This window comes from Sycon ciliatum, chromosome 7 (genome assembly GCF_964019385.1).
Source record: "Sycon ciliatum chromosome 7, ocSycCili1.1, whole genome shotgun sequence".
Classification (NCBI taxonomy): domain Eukaryota; kingdom Metazoa; phylum Porifera; class Calcarea; order Leucosolenida; family Sycettidae; genus Sycon; species Sycon ciliatum.
Genome location: NC_088649.1, coordinates 30,505,899 through 30,527,696, shown reverse-complemented (window position 1 = coordinate 30,527,696; position 21,798 = coordinate 30,505,899). Strand labels below are relative to the sequence as shown.

Here is a 21,798-nt window from a genome sequence, read left to right as displayed (position 1 = left end):
CTTTACAACCCCCAGCTTGATGGCAACAAGAGTACACAACAGCACTGTATTGTAGGTAGCATCAAGTAGATCTACTCTTGGTAGCATCAAGTACTCTTGGTAGCATCAAGTACTCTTGGTAGCATCAAGACAAGGATACATGAAAACCGGTTGTCATGCACTCTTGGCAGCATGCAAGGCACATCACAGTGGCGACAGACAAGGCACAAACAACAGGTGAGCTCTTCCGTCATTCACATAAATTCGAACCAGACGAATCGTCACGGAGACACCAGCACGCATGCCATAAGTGGTTGAATGCGAAGCGGGAAAAAATCGGCATCGCATCGGAAAAGCGAGCAGCTATTACAGTGCGCCTGAGAGTGATCTGAGCAAACGGAAATGAAGTCAAGCAAGTTGTTGCAAGACTGCAGATGTACACGCACTATATGCACCACGAAAGCAACCAAGCATTGGCAAAGGCATAAAAAACAAGGGAGAGAAAGAGAGAAAACAAGGAAATTTTGCAAATACAATATATGGTAGGTCTCACTCCATTGCATTGGCCTATACACGTTCCCACAAATGTAGTCAAAAAGGAGCAAAACCGAGAAAAAGAAAGAAAAGGCCACGGGGCTGAGGGTCCTCTACCAAAAGTGGGGGAGCTTATGTACAGCATATTGCAAAGAGAGAGAAATTCACAAGGCCGCACGACGAAGGCGGAGTGTGCAGCAAAGCCACATACGTGCAGGTCGTCACGGGGGACACAGGAGAAGAGAAAAAAAACTAGTACAGGCAGTTTAAGCTGACCAGTACACAAACAGATGCAGGGTGCAAACACGGCACACGCGGGTCTTTACACGGACCCGACAGCAGCGGCGAAGCGAAACAAAGAAACGAAACGCGCGCTCAACAGAAGCTATCGGCAGTGTCTGGAGATAGGACAGATTGGCGGTACGCGGACAACAATCTCAACCACAAAGGAAACACACACGCACACACACACACATGCATGGAGGAAGCAGCATAGAAAAAGGATCGTGCAGCACACGACATGCACAAAGAGAGATACAGCCACACCGACCTAGGCTAGCCGCGCGCCCGAGAGCACAGCAAACCTGAATACACAGGGGACAAGACCAAAGGAGGCAGGCATGGCTGCACACGAGAGAACGAGGCACCGGCGACCAGTGCATACCGCCAAATGCAACGAGCAGCAATGGCCGTCTACCATGCTGTTGCCAACTGGCTAGAGCAACGGGCCGCAGATCACACGGTGGAACAACAGCCACGGGCGAATCAAACTGGCTTGTCCAAGAGCGGAGGCAGCAAAAAAATACAAGCAAGAACTATAAGAGCTATGTTCAAATTAAACGTGCCGCATTGAAATACAGCTGGATCGCTACATGTATTGCAACAGCCGGCAGCAATCGGGCAGACTTGGAACTGCACAAAAAAAACAATACACACACACGAACATAAACAGAAAGGATATTAGTGGGGGTCTGGCACGTCTCACTGGAAACGATAACGCACTCTGCCCATTGTAAACCGTACATGCACAGTAGTGACAGGGGTACACTGAACACACAAGGCAAAGACCGTGATGTCATTTGCACAAGCCCAAGGCCACTCCAAAACAAGTGTACATAATGGTGTGATTAGCGCAACTCTGACAGGGCTGCTGCCAAGTGCTCGTGTCATAATTCGAGTAACATGCTCAGAACTGGTTCTGAACAATCACAGTGTCCTGCATAAGCCTGATGATGATTTTGTGAGAATGGACTCGGATGGAGAGCCAAGGATGTTATTTCTATAACTTAGAACCTTCCAAGTTGGAAGGCTGTTGGAGTGCACAACCAAGATGTGCCAGAGCTGATAGCCAGTTAGTTGTAGAACGTCAGTGCCGTCGATCAGTGTCGTGCAATGTTATAGCATGAGCTGACTGTAAAGTAACTGGTGCTGTTAGTGGACATTGTAGCGTAACTTGTAGTTTGATGATTTTGTGCACAGTAATAAAAACATGTTGGGGATTAGAATGGTAAATTGGGAAAATTCCACTGTTTAGGCTTAGTTAGCAAGGGGTGAGAAGAGAGAGCGAGAGAGAAAGAGAGAGGGGGGAGAGAGAGAGAGAAAGAGACAGAGCGAGAGAGAGAGAGAGAGAGAGAGCCATATCATCCACTCACATCCTTCTGTCTACTGATCAGGCGTTGGTTCTGGCGTATCGTCGTCGCCGTCCTTACGCTCACGCGGCTTGGCACCACCAAAGATCTTCTGGTTGGCCAGAGTGTCAGCTAGCTGGTTGACCGGTGCTGCCACAGTGCGCTTCTGCAACTTCAGCCGGGGACGGCCAGCAAGCTCCTCTGTGTCGCGTAGGACGATGCAGCACAGAATTACAGAGCACACACACACATCACAGTTAGACACTGAACGGGTACAAACACTAAAGAGTACGAGACCACCTTCATGGGCGTACTCGGAGAAGAAAGGAGAGGCAAGTGTGGCATGTCAAGCTATTCCAGAATAGTCACCAGCTTGAAAAGCAGCAGCAGTAATCGTAGCCTCACCCTTTGATGCTTCCCGGAAGGTCTCCTGTGCTGGTGGTGCACCACCGCGGGGAGGTCCACGCCTGTCACGGTCATCTGTACACACACACACATTATTAGTATTAGCACACGAACCACAGAAGCCATATAGTTTCGACTATGCCTTTCGTAGCAATACTTTTCAATTCGAATACAATGGTGATCAACATGGCAGCAAGCAGGTCCTGGTAACCGGCACTATGGCGGTCAGAGCAGTGACAAATAGCACACACGTATCCATACATGTATCCATACATATCGAAACAGAGAAGGAAGCATACACAGATGCGCATGCAAATTAGACCAGAGAACCAAAGAACCATAAAGAGAGAGAGAGAGAGAGAGAGAGAGAGAGAGAGAGAGAGAGAGAGAGAGAGAGAGAGAGAGAGAGAGAGAGAGAGAGAGAGAGAGAGAGAGAGAGAGAGAGAGAGAGAGAACACACACATACACACACCGAGAAGAAGTTGCCATCCACATCCCTACCTTGACCTCCACGGGAATAGTCGGAGCGACCACCGCTGCGATCGCCACCGCCAAAGCCACGGTCACCACCACTGCGATCACCACCGCCAAAGCCACGGTCACGGTCGCCATAACCACCACCACTGCGGCCACCTCCGTTGCCACCGCCACGATAGCCATCGAAACCTAAGAAACGCACAACACACACACACACGCTTTGCAGGGTCAATCAACAGCGCAAGAAAAACACAAACTAGCCGCACCAAAAAAAAGTGCGGGCCGTTTCCTTATCAGGCGTAGAAGTAGTGGCAGTGGCAGCATTTGATCTTCGCCTCGTGTAGAGTAATTCGCTTTCGACAAGCGGTGACACTGCAGCCGTCCTTGTAGAAGAGCTATGTGGATCAGCAAGGGCTGGTTTAACCAAGCACAGCGGTCACTGGCAGCGACTAGATGAGGATGAAGCGGAGAGAGGAAGACGGCCAACGTGACCGTAAGCTAAGTGTGTGGTTGAGAAGCCGTTGCCTTGACCCGAGCTGGGGCCATGGTGAAAAGGCGAGCATGCGCACCTTGCAAACATGGAAGAGTGGGCAGCAGGCCATGCCAGCGCTGCTGTTGTTGGCAAAGTGACAACAACAAGATAGCGCAGAGAAAAAGAGGGGACACACAGGGGGACATAACAGACATCGCTGGGACAACTCACCAGAGGATTGAGTTTCTGTGCTGTCCGACGCTGCACAGACAGGGAGGGGAAGGGTAAAAATGAAGCGACAACGGGTAAAATCGCCGCTCGGGGGGGGGGGGGGGGCACAGATAGGATCTAGTTACACAGCTGGAGGTGATCGTCTATAGATACAGTGGAGAAGTACACGCTGGTAGGGGTGAGGAGTGGGGTAGGGGTTGAGGGAGGAGGGGCAGAGGGAGTAGAGTCAACTACACACACACAACCAAACAGAACACGTTCAACAAACACAAACATGCTATCTCACACAGAATAGAAAACCAAGAGACAACAGCAGCACCGCCAGCAGCAGCACTACCAAAGGATCCACATCAGTGCAGAGAGAGAGAGAGAGAGAGAGAGAGAGAGAGAGAGAGAGAGAGAGAGAGAGAGAGAGAGAGAGAGAGAGAGAGAGAGAGAGAGAGAGCGAGAGCGAGCGCACCCACACTGACCCCCACACACACATCCACACAAAGAGGCACAGAGGCGGAGGAGGAGGGCAACTCACCTCCGTCGCGGTTGCCGCCACCTCGGTCATCTCGGTAGCCACCGCCACCGCCACCACTACCACCTCCTCTTCGGTCACCGCCTGGTGGACCACTGCCGCTGCCACCTTTCCGGTCTTTGCCTCCGGCAATGTCCACACGCATGCGACGATCGCCGATGATCTATTCAGTCACAGCAGCAGCATATGTCAGAAGAAACAATAGACTCAATTATCGACAGGACGCTACAGTTGCGCCCGGTGACATCCGGCCCAACGTGCAAAGCTGGCGCCCTGGACCAGTTCCCATCCTATCATTGTATCTGTACATGTGTACGTTCAGCCGCATTTGTGCTACTTCCAGGGCATCAAGGGCCGTGCAAGTTGAGGGCGGAAAAATGCATTGGGTGGGATTTCACCTGTTGTCGCAACTGCACACAGCGCAGTTGCGATGACAGGTGAAATCCCACCCACCCACCCACACACAATCACAACCCAACCCCCCACACCCACACACAATCACACCCACCCACACAAACAATCCCTCACACCCACCCACACTACAGGTAAATGCACTCACCGCGCCATCGTAGTCCAAAGCAGAGCTCAGTGATTCGGAATCTTCAAACTCAACGTATGCAAAACCTAGCCAGACAACACAAACAGAAAAGGAACCACCCACAGCAAACAAGAAACTGTATAAGACATCAGTCGAATGACAACATTTGAGCCTGGATCAGCAAAAAACATCACATGTGCAAAAATTTCCAAAAATATGTTTGTGCTCCAAATTGATCCACATCCACTGATAACCAGTCTCAAGAAATTTTAGATCAATCACAGCACCGTAAGTGACCAAAAAATGTGGTACACCGCATCTCTGTACAAATGTTGGAAGTGGCATTTCTGTGTAGGATGCAAGTATGAGCGTTGGTATGTGTCTGATCCTGATAGGCATTGCCATCACTCAGCCGGCTAACAAGGAGGAAATTTATAGTCCTTGGGGGTGTACTCAGACACTGGCTTGTCGAAGTAAATCATTGGCTTCGCTGACTATCGCGCAGCTAACGGCAAATGGCCAAGTTCCAGGGGCTGATATTGCATCCACACCAGGCTCAGTACTGATGCTCTCCAAGCCCTTCACATCCATGAAAACATATCTGCACACACGGAGTGCAATCACAGTAGCTGTGCCTACTTAGCACACAGGCTCATGAGCATGAGGTACGTACTAGGTGCAGATACATTCAACGGTTACCTGACCCTACAGGAACATATTTTTTTGAATTTTTTTGGGAGCTGCATGGACGAAATAAATGTTTCAAGTTGCTCAGCGTCCAAGCCAACGAAGCAGATCTTGTCTGGCGCTGGCTCTCGTTGCTCTTCCAGTCGTGGATCGAGACGCCTTTGCTCTGCATCGTCACTGTCGATATCCGACAAACTTACTAGTGAAGGAGTCGTTCATCGCTCAACAATATCCACTCGCGACGTCGTCATTCTCATCAGCGCTGCTTTCTTCTACACGAAGTCTGCAGCCTCGCCGAGTCGCTTTGCGGCAGGAGTCGTCCTCTGGAGCTCCGCGGCTTTCACCTGACTCCCTTGATGAGCAATCGCCATCCCAGTCATCACCAGAAAATGTCGTGTCGTGATTGGCGTCAACGACGATCGATGCGCGTGCGATGCTCGCGCCCCGCGATCGTACCTTTTCGCCAGCCAAGCTCAGATACGTGGGGTTTCCCAGCCGTGTCTCCTCACTTGCCTGGGGCTTGCCTAGCTAGCTAGTCACTGACAAACAAACAAACACGGGCTTGTCAGGCGGAAAGAAAGACTAGTGACAAGAAAGACAGAAAAGTGATGGGTAGTTGTTAGGTCCGCGACTTTTCTTTCGCTCGACTTCAACGTCACTTTTTGATCAACTTGATATCAAACACAAGTGATGGTGTTCGCTGATCCGGGCTCATTTCTAATTGTCGAATGACATCATCATGACAAAACAGGACTGGTATGGCACAGCAGAAAATTAGCCTGAGTACGCGTCTGATCAGAGCGGTGCAACACTGCAGGGTTCGCACCAAGTCATGAAAATATTATTCAAGGGTTTTCAAGGGCCCCAAACCCCATTTTTTTCAAGGACATTCAAGGACATTAGTTGATATTATTCAAGGGTTTTCAAGGGCCCCAAACCCCATTTTTTTCAAGGACATTCAAGGACATTAGTTGGTGGGCTAACCGTTGGTTGGAACATCGCCGCCATTATCACTCAGAGAGAAGACATCGCGCTCAGAAGAAGAGGTGTTCACGCTGCGTCCAAGAGTGAACTATTGTGCTCTTTGACCCTCCATAGTTCCTCTGAGAGAGTGCCTGGGAGATAGGTAGCTTGGAAATGGCCGTAGAACGTGCTTTCCTGGACGCAATATTTAGCCATTTCTACCGTCTTCTTCAACTTGATTTATTTCGAAAAAAATGTTATTTTTCAGGGTTTCTGCACTGGACGCGTTTGGGATCGAAAATCTCACCTGCGCAAACAGGCTGCGCAGCTCACGCGCTGAGATCCCTATCAGTACTACCAAGAGTGGATCCACTCTTGGTACTAGATCTACGGACTACGGTACCGGTTACGGGTACCCAGCAGTGCGCGTAGACCCACTGCATGAACATGAGTAGATCTACCGCATTCAAACCCAAATTCAAGGAAAAACACACTTTTTTCAAAAATTCAAGCACCCACACGAAAATTCAAGGATATTCAAGCACTTTCAAATCCGGCTTCGACATTCAAGGACTTTCAAGGAATTCAAGGAGTGGTGCGGACCCTGAACAGGCGACGGCAGTTTCACTGTTGGCCAACCCCATACCGCAGCAATTGAGCTTACGCGATGACATCATACACTGCCATACAGGAAGACTGTTGAGTGGCAAGCTGGGAGAGTTGTGAACGGAGATACTAAAAGCCCAAATATGGAAGCCAGCTGAGTGGCAAAAGTGATACAGTAAAAGCAAGAGTACATACCCCCCCCCCCCGGGTGTGCAACGCCTAATCCAGCTCTGCATAGGGTCTTGGTCGAGCGGAATCGGATCTTTGCGTCGTAATACCATACACATCTGAGGGGAACCCGGGGAGTCGCGGGTACTCTCGGATCAAAAACAATGGTGCCCTGCCTCGAGACCGGCCTTGCGCTGGTGTGGAGTGTACGCATGACATCAGAAGATCCGATTCCGCTCGACCAAGACCCTATGCAGAGCTGGATCGGCGTTGCACCCTCTGGGGGGGGGTATGCACTCTTGGTAAAACCTGCCAAGGCAACCACTCGGATAAGGCGACCTGTCCTGGAAGACCACCGCAACCAGGATCAAGGGATGCTATTTCCAGTCAAATGACCCTGGATAAATAGACCACGTTTTGAAGGTCCCTTGAGCAGCGGTCGTCTTAGACAGCTGTTTCACTGTACTTCATTGACTTGAGTGGCAAATGCACTATGAGGAGTCATTCACACAACCTCTATCACCACTAGCAGCAGCAGCAGCGGCGGCAGAAGCAGCAACACAATGCTGCTGCGTTGCTGTACGAAGCTCAACTACAATGCAGCTTACCCTTGAACCTGTCGGTGTCTCTGTCGCGGATCAAGCGCACACTGTGCACCTACAAAACACGTATACACGTACACGCGCGCGCACACACACACACACACGCGCCAACAACATCCTCACATTATAACCGAAACATTGGCAGTCGTGCTAACAACATTCGAACACAGTTTATAAAGAAGCAGTCATCTGACTATTCTTGTCAATAGAGAGGTTCTGCAAAACGAAAATTCGAACGAAGTTTCGCGATGGTCCTTGCAAACGTGTATACAATTTTTCGCACGAGTTTTGCGTTCTGCAGAGTTTCGTAGTTTGCAGGCGCCAAGTGCACGTATGCCAGGACCCCATCCGACGAAACTTCCTACGAAAGTTCATTTCGCGTTCCCTGCAAGTTTCGCGTCCAGTTGCGAAAGTTCGTGCGAAGTTTCGCACTTCATGACATAGAGCGAAAGTTTGTGCGCATTTTCGTTTTGCAGAACCTCCTTAATAATTATAAATCCAATATGAACTCGGATGTTGTCAAGTTGTTGGTTTGCGCCTCGTAGATGTGTTGGTGCTAGGTGTCAGGTCGTTGAATGTCTCAGCACTCCTTGTCAGTTTTGTACCTTGTTGTTGCACTATCTGACTGTATATTATCTGGTTGCATTGGTGGGCAGTTGGTCATGGCTCGTAACATTCTGTCCTTTCTTTACTTATCAAATCCAATACGCTACAGATAATGCCTGTTTTGTCCGTAGGGCTAACGTCGACCGCCAGAATCCATACAAAGCCATTTGTACTCGATAAGAAGAGTCCCAAAAGACAGAATCCAGAGCTTTAAATATACGCAACAGATGGATAGCTTACTTGCAAGTCCTTGAATATGTCATCTACGTCCCCTTGGACGCAGCGAAAAGGCAAATTCCCAACAAATGCAACGTACGGAGGCTCCGTGGGGAAAGGCTTGCTGCTTGAGCTTCCACCTCGGCCGCCACCACCGCCGCCGCCACCACTATAGCTCTGATCGTCGTATCCTCGACCACCGCCACCGCCACCGCCGCTGCAGAACACAACAGCCGTGGGAGTGCTAGTGAGTTATGCTCCGTTTCCCCTTCCATGCTACTTTAGCTCCAGAAACACAATCGCTGCAATTCTTTTGCACGTCGATTTTATACAACCTTACCGTCTGTCATCGTATCCGCCGCCGCTATAACCACCACCTCCACCTCGGTCGTACCTATCTCCCATGTCTATTTTGACTAGAAACTGGAACAAGAATCGAGACCTTCAACTGCAGAGACGACCAACCGTCTTTATAAAAGAGAGAACAACTTTTTCCAACTCCAAAACTCCAAGCAGGAGATTGCACGAAAAACTCAACAACTGGTCGATGTAGTTGCCTGCAAAAAGCACCCGCCATATTGAGAAAAATCTGTCATAGCAACAAGACCGGGCGGACACGTACGTCGCAGCTTGCGTACATGTACTACCAAGAGTCCAGCCCACGGCTGTCACGATGGTCATGTACTCGGCCAAAAAATATGGCGTCCAAAAATTTGAAAATTCAAAAATCTCATCATCGATCTGTCATTGATTTGCTTGAAAATACTCTTTTTCTCTTGAGGAAACCTCCACTTTCCCCTTCCAATCGACCGGGTTTCATAGTACAAACACGCTTCATGACTTCCTCTCGCGATCCTCTTTCATCTGATACCCGTCTTGGCCGTCTTCTTCCAGGAACGATTCCTTCAGAGGTGCGTTTCCTTTGCCTTGACGACTTGCCCTTCGTCACTTCTATCAGCCCTTTTCACAGCTACCTTCTTCTCTTGTAAAAGTTTTCTCGTCTTCTTTGCCAGTTTTCCTGGTGCCTGGGTGACTTCATTTACCGATTTTTTGAATTTGTTTGTCTTTCCGTGCTACTAGATCGATTTCCGTGGCCATCGATTCTACCGTATCGCGTGCTAGTAGTAGTGTGTAAAATGGATGAACACAGTGCATTGCTGTCTACCTGCTGCAGTATTGGTGGCAAAAAGTTTGCCAACATGGCTGTGTCCACGAAATACAACGTGAAGGACTATGCCAGATCATTCAAGATGTGTACGAGGTCGACATTTCTCAGGATGACCCTGCGATCCACCCTACACACATTTGTCATGTATGCAAACGTGTGCTGGATCGTTGTCTGAGAGAAGGTTGCCTTGACTCATTTGTAGGGGATGGATGTGGAGCGATCAAAGTGTGGAAGCCACATCACCGCACATACTGCGACATATGCCACACTGCACCAAACAAGGGTAGACGTCCACCAAAAAAGCAGAAGCAACTTGCTTCAAAGCTTTCTGCTGTACAAAAAAAAGAAAAGAAATGGATCACACAACAGTCCCACAACATTCATCCACAACAGCAATACCCCTATCACACTCTCCTGGACCCCAGACAGCACACAGTACTAGTTAAATGGATGTAGATGAAGCAAATGTTTTCACGCACGCAACACCGACATACAGCGCACAGAAGAAACTGGACAAGACTAGGTTCGTTCATTGCGCAGCAGGTTCCACAATACACAGCAAGGGAAGTGCCAATGAATAAGAAAGACGGCAGCATAGTGATGGCATGCATGGCGTACATGCCAAATCTCATTGACATCGTGATGATCTGATGATCTGGACTTGTACGACACATATGGGTGGCTGACCTGGCACGGAAATGTCATTCCGGAGTCCGAGATTCGGCTAAAACTTGGCGGTGACCGCCTCTGGAGCAAATCTTTCGCAAGCCAAGCACCACAACAATGCCATCCGCCCAGTTATCTTGCCAATTCCCGTCAGCAACGTTGTTATTCCGTCTTTTCATCTGGATCTCGGCATTTTCGCATGGCTGTATGACATCTACCTAGCTGAAGTCAAACAACTGGATGTGAAACTGGCAGCAGCAACTCTCTAGCCGTGTGCAGATGATCAGCTCCAGTTTCAAGAGCCAGCAGTTCTCAGCGACAAAGTTCGGTCCGCCAGGCAAGCTATGGAAGATGCCCAGGCGAAGAGCGATGAACTACAGCAGCAGCTCCAATATGCAGTGCTCTTGCAGCAACACGCACCGGCCAGCTTTCCCAACGTCAACATGGACACTGTAGCTGCAGCAATACAGCAACTGTGGAAAGACGCCAGCGACGCCTTCACTGCTGCAAGTGCTGAGCACAGCAAACTCGTACATGACTTAGACGAGATGAGAAAGAACAAGAAAGTCACAGGACCATGCGCGTCAAGTCTCGAGTCTGTGCTCCAAACACACAATGTTGATCGGCAAGCCTTCCATGGCGGTGCCTTCGTGGGCAACCATGTAGATCGCACACTGCAGCCTGCCGTACTAAGAGCACTGATGTCTGCTCCAGTTGAGGTGGTTTCCACTCGTTGCCAGCAGCTCGTTGCTGATGCAGAAATCTTGCAGCAGCGGTACCATGGATTGTTTTCGGGATATGCCGACTGCAGCCACCGTTTCAGCCATTGCAACAGCATGTCAGAGGCCGACATCGCAAAGCTGGCTGACTGCATCCAGCTGTTTCTTCAGAAATGCAGAGAATCCATTATCACCCGGCAGCTCGGCAACATAACTCCGAAACTACATCTCTTGGAGGAGCGCACAGTCCCGTTCACCAGGAAATTTGGAGTCGGTCAGGGTCGACTCGCCGAGCAGGGCAGCGAGTCAATTCATGCCAGATTCAACAGGCTGAGCTTCGATTATAACGCTATTCCTGGGACTCTGCAGCGCCTCACAGCAATGTGCCAGCAACATCTCGTCGGGACATTGCCACAACATGACGCTGTTCGTCCCGCCACGGCATCAAGAAAACGCAAGGCGTCCGAGCTCGAGCAGTGATCCTCAGGCCCTGGACGCAGCAGCTTGGCCATTTCAGCCCTGATCCAGGTAAGAAAAATAACAACGGTACTGCTGACTCCTAGTTGAGCTCTGTAGTGACAACAGGAAGAGACGTCGTCCAGCAAAAACCTGCTGTCTACCTTCTCCTTCCTTTTCTTTCCTTGTTTGTTGTTGTCGAAGCTGAACAATTTTTGTTGTGCGACTTCGAAAGTTTGAATCCTTGTCCCGATCGCGGTGTTTGTTACCTTGACAAAGCACAGTTTTCGCGTGAATCCCACAGGATCTTGAAATCTTTTTCAGTTTTCAGAATATTTTTGAATTTCACCGTAAACCTGGGCGAAGGCCGCCATATTGTTAAGTGGTGGCCGCGAAACAGCCGTGAGCCTCCAGGGCCCATGGAATGGACTCTTGGTACTACACACAGTCTGTATACATTTTTATTATTTCCGACGTTTGTCGTCCCCACGTGATATTTGCTACCAGTTTTGTACGGCGCGGCGCGGATGCCAAAAAATCGTGATTGGAACGCGATGTGGTTCAAAAAGATCGAATCGCACGTAGAGATTTCTTGAAAATCAGACAAATCTGCATGCAGCGCAGGCAGGTGAAGTGAAGAGTTTCTTGCCAGGACAACAATCCGAGTGCCAGTGGGAGACGATAACAAAAAATTAGCATTCAAAGCCAGAGCTAAAGGCAGGCAGTCTGAATCTGTTCCGCCACTCTCGATCTCCCCTCGCCGGCCGGAGCGGCAGCAGACCAGATCAGGGATGTCGGACGTGCCTGTCTGAGAAGAGAAGCTCGTCTGTCTCTATGCTTTTCGCGAATAATAGTGCAAATGGTGATGGCGTTTGGGCGCACGTAACCATGAGGTTTTCGGCAGTTCGCATTGTCAAGCTGCTGGCGTTCATCAACCTGTTGCTGATCGTGGTATGGCTGATAGTGGCCCGTTGCTACCAGGGGGCGAGGCTACCTGATAAGGCTCTGTCCGGAGTCTCAGCCGCCGGCGGTGATCCTGAGTTGGAGACCCTGGAGCAACTGTTCACCGATATTGAGAAACTGCGAGGCGTGGTCGAGGAGAAACGACAGGAGGCCTCCAAGCTGGAAAGCAGCGTGCAGGTGGAACAGGCGTGGATTCGCCGCGATGAGCCTCCCACGCGTGCAACGCTCGGCAAGCCCCTCTCGGACGCCGACGCAAAAGAGGCTTACAGGCGCATGCTCGCGCTGGCGCCGAAGAACGAGTATGACAACACGCCGTGGAGCATGTTCAACCGAACGCACTACTATCACTCCAGCGTGGGCGTGGGCCGAGAGAGCGGCGGCGTCCTAGCCGGCTGGCGTCTTCGCGAGGCCGAGATGGTGCTGAGTACCGCTGCGGACAGTCTGCCCTCTTGGTATGCCAAGGACGGCTTCCTGGAGGGCTTCCGGTGCCTGAAGCGGCACTACGGGATGGTGTACGAGCTCTACTTCACCGACAACAAGTCCAAGACGGACGTGAGACGGGTACGCGTCGTGCGAGCGCTCGGCAACCTCACCGCGTCCGACATCGGCATGGAACCGGCGGCGTTGCTAGGCAACGACTTGAAGCGCGCGCTGGTGAGCACCGGTGAACGCGCCAAGCATTCGCTACACGAGGTGGAGCCGTCGCGACGCCTACTCCACTTTGTCCTGCCGGTGGTGCACAGCAGCACGAAGCACCTGCTCGAGTTCCTCGACTATTTCATCGCGAACGTTCTGGGCGTGAAGGCCGGCGCGACGTACGCTGCGAGCATGGACCTTCACCTGACCGTCGTCATAGTGATGGCGGACATGACACTGGCCGACCGGCTGGAGGCGGCTGTGCGGGGGCGTTGCCGTGGCGTCGGCTTTGACGACGTCACCTTCCAACGGCTGGTGGACCGGTTTGATACGTCTGCGGTGCTGCGCGCGGCCATGGTGTACTCACCCGGTGACGGGGTGGTGGTTTCGCTAATCAACGTCGACACGCGATTCAACAAGGAGAGCGCCAAGCGGTGTCGCTATCTGCCCGAGCGCGGCCTGCGGGTGTACTGGCCCGTGGCGTTTCGCCTGTACAACGTGCGGCTGGCGCACGGCAAGTCGGCGGACGAGGTGCCGCTGGCCAAGCGCCTGCGCCTAGCGGCGTCCGGCGGCTTCTGGGCCGAGCAGGACTACGACGTGTTCTGCATGTTCGGGTGAGGATTACACACATACATACACACGCGCGCGCACACACACACACACACACACACACACACCTCAGACCTGCCCATCGCAGAAGCGATGATAGCCAACAGCTATGTTAGACATAGCAACTTGTGCTGGAATTACACCATTCAACAGCTTGCAAGGCTGATGAATTGACCACCACTATTCAGTAGTAATGTTAGCCTGGTATCCACCACACAGCTGATTGAAGTGGCTTTTTCTGGCCAGTGGACCCCATATATATCACACACACACACACACACACACACACACACACACACACACACACACACACCTACACACACACACACACACACACACACACACACACACACACACACACACACACAACTGCAGCTGTGACAGGAGTATTCCTATGTAGAGTAAGTACGTCCTGTATAGTCAGTAGCAGTTTAGCACTATGCATGCAAGACAGGGATGTTAAACTGTGTTCACAACTGGCGCGTGGACGCGGTACGCTTGCGGTTCATGCGTGCCCAAACGCGCGCTCAAGCTTTCACAAAAAACAGCAATCCGAGTCGTATTTAGCGCGTGCGACACCTTCGAGTACTGATTTTTTGACCCCGCCAGTCAAAGTGACTGGCATGTACGCTGGTACGCGCCTGATACGCGCTGAAAATTCCAACATGTTGGAAGTTCCATTTCGGCGCGTTTCCGTACGCATGGCGCCCCAAAAGCCAGCAAAAATACGCACAAACACGTGGTTTCACGTGTACACGCGCCAGTTGTGAACACAGCTTAAGTCTTACAAGTACATAAGTACATTCTACTCCTGGTATACTGTAAAACACGATATTTTCGGTGTAACCTTAATTTCGGTGATTTCGGTAGAGAAAACAAGCACCTAAATTTATATTACACCTAAAAGGCACCAGAGTATGCACTGTATGAGCAGGTAAAACTGGTTACCTAATTGTAAATTACACCTGAAACCTGGCAGGTCCCTGACACCGAAATTTTAATACACCTAAAATTACATGTTTTTCAGTACTGAACACCATTGTGCAGGAGAATTAGTTCTTTATAGCCAAAGTTTGTTATAACAGAAATGAACTTACAATGTTGGTTCAAACTGGGACATGGACAACAGCTCGCTGTAATTATCACGAAATTCGAAATGCGAGTCCAGTATAAGTGGAGTTGACTGTATACATATGCGCAGTAAATAAAATATTCGAGTGCTAGCTAAGCTGTTGAGCTTCAGAGAAGCGAGCGAGTACCAATCTGCCCGATGTATTCGTTTCACCCCCACTAGATAGTGCCGGTTGATTCTTTAGTCTTCTATGCTGTTGAATTGTGTAATCCCAACACCAAGCTGCTGTAACATCCACATAGCAGTGGCAGTGTTCTCACCGGAGCGTCCATTACCTTCGGTGTGTGCTGCTGTACGGAGATCTGATTTGAGTTATGGATGCATCATCTTGGTTTCGTTCTCTCTCTCTCTCTCTCTCTCTCTATCTATCTATCTATCTATCTATCTATCTCTATCTACACCTCTATCTCTCACTCTCTCTCTCTCTCTCCCTCCCTCTCTCTCTCTCTCTCTCTCTCACTTTCTCTATCTCTATCTATCGATCGATCGATGTGTCTTTCACTTTCTTTGGCTATGTGGTGTGTTGTTGTTGTTGTTGTTGTTGTTGTTGTTGTTGTTGTTGTTGTTGTTGTTGTTGTTGTTCAGATCTGACGTAAAATCCGTTCTCAGTAATGTCAGTCTGGACTCGGTGACTCGCCAGTCCTTGTCCCTGTCTACTTTGGCTTTCTACCGCCAGTTTGCACGCTCCAGTCGCTTCAGCATCGTGCGCCTGCCAGACCGCTCTCTCTTCCGAGTCCATCGGCCGGCCAAGTGTGCGCTGGTAAGTGCCGGGAACCATCTTCATCTTTTATTTAGAGTCTAGCCGCAATCAAGTAGCGTGCTCCGCTGCCCAAAGAGTGCTCAATACGGAAAAAAACCTGTAACTAAAGACCACCGTGACTAGCGACCAGCCTGGTACTACAGACCACCTTGCCAGGCACGGACAGTCTCACATGCATGTATGGTTGTGCGGTGCAAACCTCTAACTAAGGACCACCTGCCACTAAAGACCGCGTTCTCTGGCCCCAAGGGGTGGTCGTTAGTTACAGATTTTTCTGTACCCATATAGGGCAGAGTTTGACACACAAGAGAGAGACAGACAGACAGAGACGGACAGACAGGCAGGCAGACAGAGAGAGAGAGAGAGAGAGAGAGAGAGAGAGAGAGAGAGAGAGAGAGAGAGAGAGAGAGAGAGAGAGAGAGAGAGAGAGAGAGAGAGAGAGAGAGAGAGAGGGAGGGGGAGGGAGAGAGAGAGAGAGAGAGAGAGAGAGAGAGAGAGAGAGAGAGAGAGAGAGAGAGAGAGAGACAGGGGAAGCTGTGTTGCAACTCCTGAGTCTAGCCGTGTGGTTAGGCGAGACGGCAGAAATGCCTGTGTATCTGGTGAAGTAAAAATAAAAACAAAACAACGCCATTTTCGATGCCAGGTTGCAACGCTGCTGACGCCAAGACCTCTGGCCGGTTGAGTTGCTCCCTGTATATCGGCACGTCGTCCCTACATCTCCTGCTGTAGTGACGCACATAAAGGGCCATACGCTTATGATTGAGTTTTTGCGTAATTTGATAAATTTTGCGGGTCGTTTTGTCTCACACACAGGCGCATGCGCTTGAGTTGCTACAGTCCATTTCAAAACTTTAGGCCGCGGTCACACCAAACAAGCCGTTTCCCGCTTGCGCTGAAAGTGGCTTGTGCTGAATGGGGCGGTTGGTCACACCACTTCGCGAAATCGGCTGGATTTTTTTTGTGTGCTAGAGTTTTTTTCTTCCCGCTCATTTTTGAATATGATTTTCTCTTGTTTTCCCGTCCGCCTTTTCCAGCACACTTCTTCAGTTCGTCCAAGATCCACGCTCTCTTTCTGGTATTTTTTTCATAGTGGTCTCATACTTGATTTTTGTTTCAAACCAAAACTCCAGTAGTCGCCGCTCCAGTGCTACTGTCCAGGATTCCATGATGACCGACAAAAAGGCAAGGAGAGAAGTTTCACCAACAACGAAAGCCGGAAGGTGGCAGAACACGATGCAAGATGGAAGATCCTGGCGAGCTGAAATTCGCTCCTCAAGGCGCTCGACTCGAGCCAGCAGGGGGTGCAGGGCCGTCGACACGGCCGCCGTAACGGAACGTGGATTTAGGCCAGTTGTGAGTAAGCTGGCCGGCTGGGGAACGGCGGACGGGATATCGTCCTGCTCCGCACAGGCATTGCCGGAACGATCGGCCGCATGGTCCGCAGGGCTAGGGGCTCGATTTGGAGTGTCGGCATACGGGGACGACGAGGCGCGCCTGCGACTGGAATGCCTGGGCCCGGGAGCCGACTGCTTACGTGCACGGGGCATCTCCGTGAGCTGTGGTAAACCTTGAGATCGATTGAAGTTGAGAAAGAAATCCACTGCCAATGCGGACAAAGCAAGAACTGAACGAGTTTATTTTTCCCGCCACTGCGCCAGAATGGCTGAAAGTGGCTGAATCCATTCAGCGCTCCCATTCAGCGCTTTGAAAACGGCTGACTGCTGAAAAAGGCTGAAGCCGAAAATTCAGCCGTTTCCGTAGCGACGATGACGTCAAAAAGCGCTTTTTTCCGCTGAATGGCTGAATCGCGCTTGGTGTGACCGCGGCCATAGACGCGTACCTAGGCAAAAACCGTTATGCCAGCATCTGTACCACATAAAATCTGTGATCACTTTGTGCATAAATTTTTCCAAATTGGGCGTCTGTTATCCAATCCTTTAGAAACTATATGAGAGTAATTGTGGAGCGATCCTGAGCAATATTCCGAAAACTATTCTCAAAAAGGTCCAGCCAAATTTGAAATATTTCAAAAACCCTACGCGTCTATAGTTTTGAAATGCACTGTAGTATACCGGTGACGGTGCCTTGTACAATTATGCAAATGGTGCGATACCGCGCTGCATTTTAAACTATGTTAACGTGGTGTTTTTGTGGTGTCCGTGTGTCACGGGATGGAATTGCATTTACGTTCACTTATAAGCCCCTGTGCTGATTTGTGAGGGTGCGCTTATGCCCGGGTACCGGTATAGGCACATGCGCTTAAATGCCCGTCACTACGGTGTGTCTTGTTTTGTGTTTGTTTCCGCATGTCTTTCTGTAGGGTTGTGTTCTTTAATAGTAAAAAAAAAGTTTTAATAACGTAGTGCATCAACCGATCAACTGTCTTTGCCGCCAGTGGTCACCTTGGCTGCAGTGATTTGTGTATTGCTGAAGAAGGATGCACGAGTGGAATTCGAACCCAGCACCCCTGTCTGTCCGGGACAGTGCCCTACCGATTAGGCTACCGGGAATCACACACACCCGTGGCTCCTTCTTGCTACACTTGCAATCCTGTTCTTGCAACACACCGGGTAAAACAGCCGTTTATCGTACACGTGTTTGTCACGACGGCTTTCCATGTGTGTGCGTAGCAGGGAGTCACAGTATCAAAGACGGCGACGCAAGATCATGGTCGCCGGAACGATGTGCGTTTCGACCCCCCCCCCCCGGTCCCGTTGTTGTGGATGGTCTGGGGCTCTGTGTGCAGCTGGTGATCCCGTTCCCCGACCGCGGACTGGAATTGATGACCTGTAGACCAGTAGATTCGGGCTCGGGCCAGCGCGTGTGTGTTTCTGTCTATCTGTCTACATATTCATTTATCCCAAGCCTAGACTTGCCACTGCTCTTGCTTATGTATGCATATTGTCACAATTTGTGTGTGTGCACGTGTGTACAATTTCCATGCGTGCGTCTGTGCTGGTTTGTCTTGTTCAGAACGCGGTGCAGAATCCCGTGGACGCGCGTGCCGAGGAGAAACGCTACGATCGGTGTAGAGAGCGCAAGGCACGCAACTTGGCCTCCCACAAGACGCTCGCGCATCTTGCGCTCGGGCCGCAGGCCGATCGAGACAAGATCTTGGCCGAGGAGACGCTGCTTCTGGATGAAATGGAGGCCAAGTGAGGACACCAACACCATCGACCAGCATCGTACAGACAGTCACAGTGGCCCGACTGGCAGTGCATGCATGCATGGATACACCATGATGTCATTGTGTGTGTGTGTGTGTGCACGTGATGTCATTGTGTGTGCATATGCTGTCATTGTGTGTGTGCCATGATGTCATTGTGTGCATGTGATGTCATTGTGTGTATGCCATGATGTCATTGTGTGCATGTGCCGCAAGAGGCAGAGTACGCAACATCCGCCTCTGAAGGGGATGTTATTATTTATTGATTGCCACGTGCCCAGACTGGGGCGAGCAGACCATCTGTTGGGTAACAGTTCGATGCAAGCCATCATTTGGACTGGCCGCATGTCGACATGTCGCTTGATGCTGTACTACCCAGATGACGTCATAGTTGGCCCCACAACATGATGCCATGCCACGGAGATGATGTAATCACTGGTCGCCATAAGTCTAAGTAGCTCCGGTAGTGCCTTTGCTTACTGCTAACGTTACTGAGTCCTGATCTATGTGCCTGGCAACGGTGCACGCTGCTGCTGCTGCTGCTGCTGCTGTGCTTTGCTCAACGGCGTCTAGTTTACACACTGCTGCGCTAGATGCGTGTGCTCCTCGTGCCGGTGGCTTCGTTGCTGCCAAGGGCGACATCCGTTGCTCTCCGAGTTGTAACACGTTAGTCACGGCGCTGGGTCCAACGCTGGTGGTGGCAGTACTGAGTAACAATCCGCCGTGCTGTTTGTTTCGGCCCACCACCACCACCACCACGGCCACTGGCAGTATGCTGAATTACAACGGTGAATGACCGGCTGCTTCGGACCTTCGTAGTCGTTCCCGTGTTTGCTTTCTACTACTCGCTCCACTCTGTCCTGACCTTTCATGACCTATTGGATTTGCTTGGTACTGAGTATCTCTCCCCCCCCCCCCCCCCCCCCCACACACACACACGCATAACAGGAATCGTACCCAAAGTTAACCTTGGCAGTAAAATGCTGCGCCCCCTTTTTTTTTTAGTTCTTCTAGTCATTCTTTACTTTGTACAGTGCGAGAGTGTGAGCGTCAACCAGGGCATTGACGACTCCCTTGCGTCAACTAACCGTAAGCTTGTAAGCCAGTGCTGGATTCCGGTGTGTGCGAACATCCACAACTCGTGTACGCTGGCGGATATGACATTATTCACCGGATATGACATTATTCACTGGTTTGAGGGAAAGACGCAAACGGGAAAACTATTACAGTCAACTGTGCGCATAACGACACTCGGCGGCGGGGCATCAGAAAAGTGTCCTTATTCGCGAAAGTGTCCGTATACCCGAAGTCTCATTATATTATGTGTTACAGTTAGATGGGACTTTGCTCTGGGCATGGAAATTCTGTCCTTATTCGCGAATTGTCGTCATATCCGCAGTCGTCACAAGCGAAGTTGACTGATTGTACTTGACTATGACCAGGGAGTCGTAAAATACGGGTATTTTACGACTCTCTGACTATGGCCACTGTCAGGAGTACATAACCATGATACCCCCCAGAATGTGCAACTCCCACATACCCTGCTGTGCCTACAGAATTTTAACTTGATGTCATTATTAAATAAATAATATTTAAATGATGCAATGCAGCTTTCCCCAGTGATTTACAACATAATTATGTAAACACATCACACGTTTTTCTTTGCAACAACTACTTGTACAGGATCAGATGGGCTTCGGTCCACAACAGGTTTCGGATTCGTCTGATAATCCGTGTAGTTCCGCATTGCATCATCAAAATGCTATCAACTTGAAATTCTGTCGGGACAGCACCCATAGCAAGAGTACATGACTGTACTCTTGCCCATAGTCGATCGAGTTGCACACTCTTGGTGGTTATGTACTCTTGCCATGGCATGGGTGGCATTTCGGATGCCGCCCTGCTAGTGCCAGGTTGACGTCATTTTTATGATGCCATATGCGCCATGCGCAATGTACACATTATTATTATCAGACGTGTCCTGATTAGACATAGCCCGATTTTGCTAGCAATTCTGCTGGCAAAATATCGAAGAAATTTGACTAGAGAATTTGCTAGCAAAACGGAGCAAAATATCGGTATGTTCGCTGGAAATTGGGAGATTTTACACTTATACGGTGCTTGCGACTCATTTTCGCACAGTTTTAACAACACGTGACTCATTTTTTCTCATTTTGCCAACACGTGACCCACTTTCGGTCAGTTTTCCTACACGTGACCCAAATTTGACCTTGCATTGGAGCAAAAAGGGAGCAAAATATTGAGTGACCTGGCAAAATGAAAGCAAAATATCGACGATGAGTGAGCAAAATGTTGCGGCAAAATATCCAAGTTTCCCTGGCAAAATCGGGCTTTGCCTAGTCCTGATTCCTGAACCCGTGGTACATGGTGGACACAACTCCATTTGATCCTGTACAAGCTACGTAGTGCAAAGCGAAAGTCACGTGATGCACGGTCATAAATTACTGCATGGTGCAAGGAGCATTGTACAACAGTAATATAAGAATACCATCAACTACACAATTCTGTCAGGACAGCTATAGCAGGGATTGCGTGAGAAAATGACATCAACCTGAAATTCGGCTGGGACAGCAGGGTTTGCGTGAGTTGCACACTCATGCAGGAGGGGTTATGTACTCTTGGCGGAAAAGGAAAGGGTTCAGAAAAAGGCACACACACACCAACGCTCAAGCTACACAGATGATAGCGAGCAAAGTTAGACATTGGCAACTTGTGCTGACACATGCACGCACACATGCACACACACCATCGCTCAAGCTACACAGATGATAGCGAGCAAAGTTAAACATTGGCAACTTGTGCTGACACATGCACGCACACATACACACACATACACACACACAAACACAGACACACACACAGCGCAT

At 50.1% G+C, this 21,798-nt stretch overlaps 2 protein-coding genes across 3 annotated transcripts; one reads left to right on the top strand and one right to left on the bottom strand.

Moving 5' to 3' along the window:
- Positions 1 to 217: 217 nt before the first annotated feature.
- LOC135821312 (eukaryotic translation initiation factor 4H-like) lies at positions 218 to 9,164 on the bottom strand. Of its 2 annotated transcripts, XM_065334370.1 has the most exons (10): positions 8,976 to 9,164; positions 8,660 to 8,852; positions 7,820 to 7,868; positions 4,809 to 4,873; positions 4,253 to 4,412; positions 3,727 to 3,756; positions 3,048 to 3,212; positions 2,547 to 2,621; positions 2,166 to 2,342; positions 218 to 1,425 (listed from the first exon to the last, which is right to left on the bottom strand). In XM_065334370.1, exons 1-9 carry the CDS (start codon positions 9,038 to 9,040, stop codon positions 2,176 to 2,178), a joined length of 969 nt encoding a protein of 322 aa, XP_065190442.1. In that variant the 5' UTR covers positions 9,041 to 9,164; the 3' UTR covers positions 218 to 1,425; positions 2,166 to 2,175. The 2 variants fall into 2 exon arrangements, with proteins under 2 accessions (XP_065190442.1, XP_065190443.1); XM_065334371.1 differs by lacking the exon at positions 3,727 to 3,756.
- A 3,134-nt stretch (positions 9,165 to 12,298) lies between these two features.
- LOC135821311 (chondroitin sulfate N-acetylgalactosaminyltransferase 1-like) lies at positions 12,299 to 20,095 on the top strand. Its single transcript, XM_065334368.1, has 3 exons — positions 12,299 to 13,857; positions 15,570 to 15,744; positions 18,718 to 20,095. Exons 1-3 carry the CDS (start codon positions 12,479 to 12,481, stop codon positions 18,901 to 18,903), a joined length of 1,740 nt encoding a protein of 579 aa, XP_065190440.1. The 5' UTR covers positions 12,299 to 12,478; the 3' UTR covers positions 18,904 to 20,095.
- The last annotated feature ends 1,703 nt before the right edge of the window (positions 20,096 to 21,798 follow it).

Coding starts and splice junctions, on each gene's coding strand:
- LOC135821312 (XM_065334370.1), bottom strand. CDS start 9,040: ATGGGAGATAGGTACGACCGAGGTGGAGGTGGTGGTTATAGCGGCGGC. Junction 3,757..4,252: donor TGGCGGCAACCGCGACGGAG/GTGAGTTGCCCT, acceptor CTGTCTGTGCAG/CGTCGGACAGCACAGAAACT. Junction 2,622..3,047: donor CTATTCCCGTGGAGGTCAAG/GTAGGGATGTGG, acceptor GTGTGTGTACAG/ATGACCGTGACAGGCGTGGA.
- LOC135821311 (XM_065334368.1), top strand. CDS start 12,479: ATGCTTTTCGCGAATAATAGTGCAAATGGTGATGGCGTTTGGGCGCAC. Junction 13,858..15,569: donor GACGTGTTCTGCATGTTCGG/GTGAGGATTACA, acceptor GTTGTTGTTCAG/ATCTGACGTAAAATCCGTTC. Junction 15,745..18,717: donor GGCCGGCCAAGTGTGCGCTG/GTAAGTGCCGGG, acceptor TGTCTTGTTCAG/AACGCGGTGCAGAATCCCGT.